Below are 9,251 nucleotides of genomic sequence, written 5' to 3' on the forward strand. Positions count from 1 at the left end.
GAAACATCCGAAAATGACCGTTTACGCTTAGTTGGACTACTTTTTGAACACCGGGCGTCCAATTGGCTCCTTCACCAACATGATCACAATTTGGTGATACATGGCCTGAATTCTTGGAGGCGGTGAAACGGAGATTTGACCCTCCCCAGGCGTTGCGAGTGACAGGTACGATTTGGGGGGTTAATGTCCGAACCTTAATCAGTGGAGGCAGTACACATAATTTCATCCAACCCGAAATTGCCAAGAAACGTGGGCTGATGGTTATGCGAACCAATCCTTTCCGTGTTTCTATGGGCAATGAGTCGACATTCCTATGTAAAGAAAAATGTTTCTACTCCACGTTATTACTTGGAGGACATGAGGTTGTTGTTGATTTATTTTTGCTCCCCATTATGGTGCTGAAGTGGTCTTAGGAGCTTCGTGGCTGAAGAGTTTGGGTGAGATTTACCGAAACTATGACAACCACACGATGGAATTTACGCATAACGATAAGCTGGTTAAATTACGCGGCGTTTGGGAGAAGGGACAGCATATTTGTAAGGGACATCATATTTTTTACAATGCAATCAAGGAGTAGGAATATTGTTTCTAAGGGATATAGATCAACTATGGAAGAAGGCATTTGGAGTAGTATAAAGTCATTTTTCCATTTTTGTTGTAGTTGATTTATTATTCCATTTGCTATCTTTATTTGAAATTTGGACTAATAATTGGTTAGTTAATTTATTCGAAGTACGTTTGGATTCGATTTTCGTTTTAGTTTCTATTAGAGTTATTGAAATTCGATTTTCGTCGCAACGAGGCAGTCACTAAATGGTTGATTCATTGGAAGGGTCAATCCCCTACGGATACTTCGTGGGAATTTGCTGAGGTGATAGCTGAGTGTTTCCCATGGTTCCTTGAGGACAAGGAACCTTAAGGGGACGGCATTGTTGCATGTACGACCGTCGAGGGTTCGGTGCGGCGTGCAACGTAAGAATAGGATGCATAAGTACTTAATAAACGAGGCAAGGATAGAATAAGGTCGTTGGTGATGATGAGCTGGCAGAGCGGTTGGCGGTGAGGTGGCAGACAGCTGGCAATGAGCTGGTAAAGCGGTTATGGTAAGGTGGTTAAGTGCACGTGGATAGCATGGGACGTGTGAAGTGGCAAGGCACATGTTGGCAACTATAAGAGGATCGGCCACCATCTTTCTAGGCACGTTATTTGTGTGATTGTCATAGGCCAAGGATCGTAGATCCGATGCAGTTCTCTCGTTTAGTTCTCTTTTCCATTGTATTGTTACTTCTTATATTCAATCAAAATCCTCTTCTATTCCTATCATCGTTATTGTGAGTTCTATTTCGTGTGAAGTTGATCTGTTGCGCATTGTTTGATTGGTGCCGATCGGTGAGATTGTGAGTTTCAGCTAAGATTGAGCTAAAACCACATCAAGTGGTATTCAGAGCTTTCGATCTCCGGACATGAATTCGGCGACGCGAGGTGCGGAGTCGGAGAGGAAGTCGATGATGGAGACGATGGAGAAACGGATGCATGAAATGATGGATCAGTTCACGAGGAGGCAGGATGGGAAGTTAGAAGGGAAATTGGAAGGAATCATGCAAGCTATTGCTGCGATTAACATACAAAATCAGCAAAATACGCTGAAAAAGGAAGTAGGAGAAGGTAGTGGAAAATCGAAGGTGGTGGATCCAGGTGAAGCGAAGGAGGATTTAGGGAGATCAACACGATACGAATTTCCTAAATTCGACGAAGAAGGCTTTGAAGGCTGGGTAATGAGATCGGATTTCTTCTTTGAAGTGGCGAAGGTACCGATCAAGGATCGGGTGCGAGTAGCTGCTATTCACTTCGAAGGGAAAGCATTGCAATGGCACCGTGGTTTTGCTAGCCTACAAGGAGATGCGGCGTATGCGGATTGGAATTGCTATGCTGCGGCGCTAGGAGCGAGGTTTGGAGCGCACGCATACGAAGATCCACTAGCTGATCTTCGAAATCTGAAACAAACAGGTACTCTCCAATCTTATATGGATCAATTTGATGAAATTTATCCTAGAACTGGAATTCGTGAGGATCAAGCGCTTAGCTTCTTTCTATCTGGATTACTTGATGAGCTTCAAATGCCTGTACGCATGTTTAAACCGAAATGCTTAGCTGAAGCTTTTTCGCTAGCTAAGTTGCAAGAGATAACAGTTAAGGCTCTAGGAGGCAATTCTAAAGGGAATTATAGTAATAATCAGAATTCTAGCAGCTATTACTCTAATTCTAAACCGTTGGTGGTGACTTCCACTAACTATAAACCGAGTGGAGGTGGAAACTCTGGTGGAAATAGAGATAACAATAGGTTCGGGGGAGCTAGGAATCATCATAATCTTACTCCTGAAGAGATGGATGAAAAGAGGGCTAAGGGAGAGTGTTTCTGGTGTAAGGAGAAGTTCACTCCGAATCATCATTGTACCAAACGTAGATCGTATGTTATGCACATGAAGGGTGGCGAAACAGAGGTTATAGAGGAGGGTGTAAAGGAACAGGCAGAGGATGAATCTGAGGAAACTATTAATCTACAGCTCTCTTTGCATGCGTTGTGGGGGAAAGATGGACCACAGATCATGAGAATGAAAGGCTTGTGTCAGGAAAAAATGCTCAAGGTGCTTGTAGATACAGGAAGTACCCACAATTTCCTAAGTGCTCGAATTGCTGGGAAGATTAAGGGAAAAATTGTGAAAGTTATGCCTAGAGCAGTGGAAGTAGCAAATGGCCAATTGTTGCAGTGTACTCAGAAGTGTACTAATTTCCAGTGGGAAATGCAGAACTTCCAGTTTGCTACTGAGGTATATGTAATACATCTTGAAACTTATGACCTCATCTTGGGAGGGCAGTGGTTATCAACCTTGGGGGAGATAAAATGGGATTTTAGTAAACTGAGTATGAGATTCCAACGGGAAGGAATGGAGATAAGGCTATTGGGGGAGAATTGGCCAACTAAGACAGAACAGCTGCATCAATTGCATATCTGCAACCAGATGGAAATTGATGATATGGAGCTCAAACTGAGTTTAATGATGCCAACTGTAGAAGGGGAGTTTGGAAGCTGTCATGAAGTTCATGAAGAGGAAATATGGCCAGAACTTAATTCTATTTTTGTTGGTGCATTCTGGAGGGAGTTCTTTGGGTTGCTGGGAGTAGAGTCGCTATATTCTACTGCCTATCATCCAGAAACGCATGGGCCAACTGAGGTAGTAAACAAAAACTTGCAGATGTTCGGTGGGTGAGAAACCCCATTCATGGGCTCAGTGGTTAGGCCTTGAAGAGTACTGGTATAATACATCTTTTCATACGAGTGTTATGATGACACCCTTCGAGGCGTTATACGGTTACGCTCCTCCATTACATGTACCTTATCTACTGGGTGATTCTCAAATAGAAGCGGTGGATATTGCTCTGCGAGACAGAGAAGATATGATTCATCTTTTGAAACAAAACTTGGAAAAGGTAGCCGCTAGAATGAAGAGGCAAGCGGATAAACACCGAGAGGACAAGGAATACTCGATTGGGGATTGGGTATGGTTGAAACTACAAACCTATAGGCAAAAATCAATCGATGAAAAACACCAGGAGTTCGAGACAAAGTTTTATGGGCCGTATCAGATTCAAGACAAGGTCGGGAAGGTAGCTTATACATGATGTCTTTCATGTTTCCCTTTTGAAACCTGCAGCACCCTCTGTGGGGCCAGTACCTGATCTTCCTACCATTTCGCGTATTAATGATGTGATACCACAGCAACTCTAGAGCGCAAAATGGTTAAACGTCGCAACGAGGCAGTCACTCAATGGTTGATTCATTGGAAGGGTCAATCCCCTACGGATACTTCGTGGGAATTTGTTGAGGTGATAGCTGAGTGTTTCCCATGGTTCCTTGAGGACAAGGAACCTTAAGGGGACGGCATTGTTGCATGTAAGACCGTGGAGGGTTCGGTGCGGCATGCAACGTAAGAATAGAATGCATAAGTACTTAATAAACGAGGCAAGGATAGAATAAGGCCGTTGGTGATGATGAGCTGGCAGAGCGGTTGGCGGTGAGGTGGCAGACAGCTGCGATGAGCTGGTAAAGCGGTTATGGTGAGGTGGTTAAGTGCACGTGGATGGAATGGGACGTGTGAAGTGGCAAGGCACATGTTGGCAACTATAAAAGGATCGGCCACCATCTTTCTAGGCATGTTATTTGTGTGATTGTCATAGGCCAAGGATCGTAGATCCGAAGCAGTTCTCTCGTTCAATTCTCTTTTCCATTGTATTTGTTACTTCTTATATTCAATCAAAATCCTCTTCTATTCCGATCATCGTTATTGTGAGTTCTATTTCGTGTGAAGTTGATCTGTTGCGCATTGTTTGACCGGTGCTGATCGGTGAGATTGTAAGTTTCAGCTAAGATTGAGCTAAAACCACATCAAGTGGTATTCAGAGCTTTCGATCTCCGGACATGAATTCGGCGACGCGAGGTGCGGAGTCGGAGAGGAAGTCGATGATGGAGGCGATGGAGAAACGGATGCATGAAATGATGGATCAGTTCGCGAGGAGGCAGGATGGGAAGTTAGAAGGGAAATTGGAAGGAATCATGCAAGCTATTGCTGCGATCAACATACAAAATCAGCAAAATACGCCGAAAAAGGAAGTAGGAGAAGGTAGTGGAAAATCGAAGGTGGTGGATCCAGGTGAAGCGAAGGAGGATTTAGGGAGATCAGCACGATACGAATTTCCTAAATTCGACGAAGAAGGCTTTGAAGGCTGGGTAATGAGATCGGAGTTCTTCTTTGAAGTGGCGAAGGTACCGATCAAGGATCGGGTGCGAGTAGCTGCTATTCACTTCGAAGGGAAAGCATTGCAATGGCACCGTGGTTTTGCTAGCCTACAAGGAGATGCGGCGTATGCGGATTGGAATTGCTATGCTGCGGCGCTAGGAGCGAGGTTTGGAGCGCACGCATACGAAGATCCACTAGCTGATCTTCGAAATCTGAAACAAACAGGTACTCTCCAATCTTATATGGATCAATTTGATGAAATTTATCCTAGAACTGGAATTCGTGAGGATCAAGCGCTTAGCTTCTTTCTATCTGGATTACTTGATGAGCTTCAAATGCCTGTACGCATGTTTAAACCGAAATGCTTAGCTGAAGCTTTTTCGCTAGCTAAGTTGCAAGAGATAACAGTTAAGGCTCTAGGAGGCAATTCTAAAGGGAATTATAGTAATAATCAGAATTCTAGCAGCTATTACTCTAATTCTAAACCGTTGGTGGTGACTTCCACTAACTATAAACCGAGTGGAGGTGGAAACTCTGGTGGAAATAGAGATAACAATAGGTTCGGGGGAGCTAGGAATCATCATAATCTTACTCCTGAAGAGATGGATGAAAAGAGGGCTAAGGGAGAGTGTTTCTGGTGTAAGGAGAAGTTCACTCCGAATCATCATTGTACCAAACGTAGATCGTATGTTATGCACATGAAGGGTGGCGAAACAGAGGTTATAGAGGAGGGTGTAAAGGAACAGGCAGAGGATGAATCTGAGGAAACTATTAATCTACAGCTCTCTTTGCATGCGTTGTGGGGGAAAGATGGACCACAGATCATGAGAATGAAAGGCTTGTGTCAGGAAAAAATGCTCAAGGTGCTTGTAGATACAGGAAGTACCCACAATTTCCTAAGTGCTCGAATTGCTGGGAAGATTAAGGGAAAAATTGTGAAAGTTATGCCTAGAGCAGTGGAAGTAGCAAATGGCCAATTGTTGCAGTGTACTCAGAAGTGTACTAATTTCCAGTGGGAAATGCAGAACTTCCAGTTTGCTACTGAGGTATATGTAATACATCTTGAAACTTATGACCTCATCTTGGGAGGGCAGTGGTTATCAACCTTGGGGGAGATAAAATGGGATTTTAGTAAACTGAGTATGAGATTCCAATGGGAAGGAATGGAGATAAGGCTATTGGAGGAGAATTGGCCAACTAAGATAGAACAGCTGCATCAATTGCATATCTGCAACCAGATGGAAATTGATGATATGGAGCTCAAACTGAGTTTAATGATGCCAACTGTAGAAGGGGAGTTTGGAAGCTGTCATGAAGTTCATGAAGAGGAAATATGGCCAGAACTTAATTCTATTTTTGTTGGTGCATTCTGGAGGGAGTTCTTTGGGTTGCTGGGAGTAGAGTCGCTATATTCTACTGCCTATCATCCAGAAACGCATGGGCCAACTGAGGTAGTAAACAAAAACTTGCAGATGTTCGGTGGGTGAGAAACCCCATTCATGGGCTCAGTGGTTAGGCCTTGAAGAGTACTGGTATAATACATCTTTTCATACGAGTGTTATGATGACACCCTTCGAGGCGTTATACGGTTACGCTCCTCCATTACATGTACCTTATCTACTGGGTGATTCTCAAATAGAAGCGGTGGATATTGCTCTGCGAGACAGAGAAGATATGATTCATCTTTTGAAACAAAACTTGGAAAAGGTAGCCGCTAGAATGAAGAGGCAAGCGGATAAACACCGAGAGGACAAGGAATACTCGATTGGGGATTGGGTATGGTTGAAACTACAAACCTATAGGCAAAAATCAATCGATGAAAAACACCAGGAGTTCGAGACAAAGTTTTATGGGCCGTATCAGATTCAAGACAAGGTCGGGAAGGTAGCTTATAAGCTGAATCTGCCGGCGTCAGCAACTATACATGATGTCTTTCATGTTTCCCTTTTGAAACCTGCAGCACCCTCTGTGGGGCCAGTACCTGATCTTCCTACCATTTCGCGTATTAATGATGTGATACCACAGGCAACTCTAGAGCGCAAAATGGTTAAACGTCGCAACGAGGCTGTCACTCAATGGTTGATTCATTGGAAGGGTCAATCCCCTATGGATACTTCGTGGGAATTTGTTGAGGTGATAGCTGAGTGTTTCCCATGGTTCCTTGAGGACAAGGAACCTTAAGGGGACGGCATTGTTGCATGTACGACGAGGGCTGGAGGTTCACGGCCTTACAGAGCTTGAAAAGGCGAAATGCCAATGCTCTCGTTGTGGAAACAATTCAACGCCAATTCTGCCCAAGGAAGAAAATTAGCTCATTTGGTCGGGCGATCTGCAGCGAAGGTGCGCAGATATTGTTCCAAGCCTCTGTTGCGCGGATTGAGGGTGATATGCCGTTGAGAACTGAAGCTTTGTACCACTGAAACGTAACATATCAGTTTGACCATCGGATTGAGGGTAACATGCCGTTGAGAACTGAAGCTTTGTATCACTCAAACGTAACATATCCTGCCAAACCAAGCCTAGAAAAATGGGGTCACGATCCGACACCAAGGTTTTGGGAAAACCATGATGTTTAACCACTATCTCGATGAATAACCAGGTAACTCTTAAAGCATCAAATCGAGCCGGTAATGGGGCGAAGCGATCTACCATTATAGTCGTGTACCCTTTCGACAACGGCAATCCCACAATGAAATCCATCGAAACATCTTCCCACACTTGCGCCAGTATAGGTAATGGCTGCAAACGCCTTGCAGGCTTCTGAGTAGAGTATTTCGTCGTCTGGAAAGTAATACACGAAGCCACAAAGGCCTTCACATCACGCCTCATATTTGGCCAATGAAAATAGACATTCAACCGGCGGAGTGTACACTCGAACCCCGGGTGGCCAGCCTGCGGTGTACTATGGTGCTCATATAGCAATGCTTCACGCAGAGGTGAATCCTTGCCCACCACAATGCGACGTCCCCAATAAATTAAACCGTCACCCACAGAAAATTTCGAATGGGCCGTACCTGCTTCATTCTGACGGCGCTGGTGGCAAAGAGATGGGTCCACCGCCATTTCCTCCCTCAAAAGCCTTAAAATGTCGGGTATAGGCTGAGCAAAAGCCGTAAATAAGACTGCCTCATCAGTTACCTCCTCGTCCCGTCGGGACAACGCATCAACCACCCGATTCGCCGCTCCAGATTTATATTCAATTGTAAATTTGTACCCCATTAGCTTCCTGACATAGAGATTTTGCTCCGGCGTCTGAAAGATGAAAGACCAGTTGGAGAAGCTATCGCAAACTTTTCTGGTCATTTCGAATCACAAACTCACGGCTAAGAGATACTATCGCCATTTCTGAACTTCTTCAACGATAGCATACAATTCCTTGTGATAAGCAGAGGCGCTCCGACGCCTAGGGCCTAATTTCTTGCTGCAAAATGCAAGAGGATGTCCATTCTTCATTAGGACGGCGCCAACTCCAAAATCGGAAGCATCCATTTCTAGGTAGAATGTCTGCGAGAAATCTGGTAGGTAAAGGACCGCCGCTCTGGTCAGTGCGCGCTTCAGATCCTCGAAGCTCTCCGATGCTGCAGCAGTCCAAACAAAAGAATCCTTCTTAAGCAAGTCAGTGAGAGGGGCTGCAATTACCGCGTAATGGGCAATAAAGCGGCGGTAATATCCGGTGAACCCTAAGAAACCGCAGAGCTGTCTTCACTGTAGTCGGAGCGGGCCAGGCGACCATGGCCTCAATCTTCGCAGGATTGGCCTTCAACTGGCCATCGGTGATCAAGTGTCCCAAAACTTTGACAATTTGACGAAGAATCGATGTAACTCAAAAATTTCGAAAACCTGACCGAGGTGGTCGCAGTGCGATTCGAGCGTCGGACTATACACAAAAATATCATCAAAGAAAACAATCACCGACTTCCACAAAAGCGGCTGGAAAATACAATTCATCGCCGACTGAAAAGTTTATGGCACGTTAGTTAGCCCAAACGACATCACTAAAAACTCAAAGTGCCCATCATGCGTGCAAAAAGTCGTCTTATAAGTGTCTGACCCGTGCATCCCAATTTGATGGTACCCAGATCGGAGATCCAATTTAGTGAAGAAGCGAGCCTGTCCAATTCATCAAAAAGCTCATCTGCTGTCGGGATGGGGAAGTGGTCCGGAACCGTTGCCTTATTCAGTGCTCTGTCGTCAATGCAAAAATGAAGGTGCCGTCTTTTTTGCGAACCAATAAGGGTACCTGTGCGGTCACCCTGATCCAACATTTCCTTTACCTGTTTCTCAATCTCGTTCTTCTGAAAATAAGGATGTAGGAATCAGACCACTCGGGATTCGCTAATTACCGGGACCTCTTTTATTGATTGGTTCTGAGATGGCTAATCTCAGAGGTACAAGCCAAATACAACCGTAATATCTTGATTACACACTAAGTATAATGTTACAAGCAGAAACCCC

At 44.6% G+C, this 9,251-nt stretch overlaps 3 protein-coding genes across 3 annotated transcripts; all 3 read left to right on the top strand.

Annotated features, from left to right (window-relative positions):
• Window positions 1–1,463: 1,463 nt before the first annotated feature.
• On the top strand, window positions 1,464–3,269 carry LOC148932006 (uncharacterized). Its single transcript, XM_089064975.1, has one exon. It carries the CDS (start codon window positions 1,464–1,466, stop codon window positions 3,267–3,269), a length of 1,806 nt encoding a protein of 601 aa, XP_088921101.1.
• Window positions 3,270–4,477: 1,208 nt separating this feature from the next.
• Window positions 4,478–6,283, top strand: LOC148932007 (uncharacterized). The gene has a single exon (XM_089064976.1). It carries the CDS (start codon window positions 4,478–4,480, stop codon window positions 6,281–6,283), a length of 1,806 nt encoding a protein of 601 aa, XP_088921102.1.
• A 76-nt stretch (window positions 6,284–6,359) lies between these two features.
• Window positions 6,360–6,977, top strand: LOC148932008 (uncharacterized). Its single transcript, XM_089064977.1, has one exon. The coding sequence runs from the start codon at window positions 6,360–6,362 to the stop codon at window positions 6,975–6,977; it is 618 nt and encodes a 205-aa protein (XP_088921103.1).
• The last annotated feature ends 2,274 nt before the right edge of the window (window positions 6,978–9,251 follow it).

Source organism: Salvia hispanica, chromosome 2, assembly GCF_029641045.1.
Source record: "Salvia hispanica isolate PSC_SH4W2 chromosome 2, Shi_PSC_v1, whole genome shotgun sequence".
Classification (NCBI taxonomy): Eukaryota; Viridiplantae; Streptophyta; class Magnoliopsida; order Lamiales; family Lamiaceae; genus Salvia; species Salvia hispanica.

What these genes read in the sequence shown, in the direction of transcription:
- LOC148932008 (XM_089064977.1), top strand. Translation starts at nt 6,360, where the DNA reads ATGACACCCTTCGAGGCGTTATACGGTTACGCTCCTCCATTACATGTA.
- LOC148932006 (XM_089064975.1), top strand. Translation starts at nt 1,464, where the DNA reads ATGAATTCGGCGACGCGAGGTGCGGAGTCGGAGAGGAAGTCGATGATG.
- LOC148932007 (XM_089064976.1), top strand. Translation starts at nt 4,478, where the DNA reads ATGAATTCGGCGACGCGAGGTGCGGAGTCGGAGAGGAAGTCGATGATG.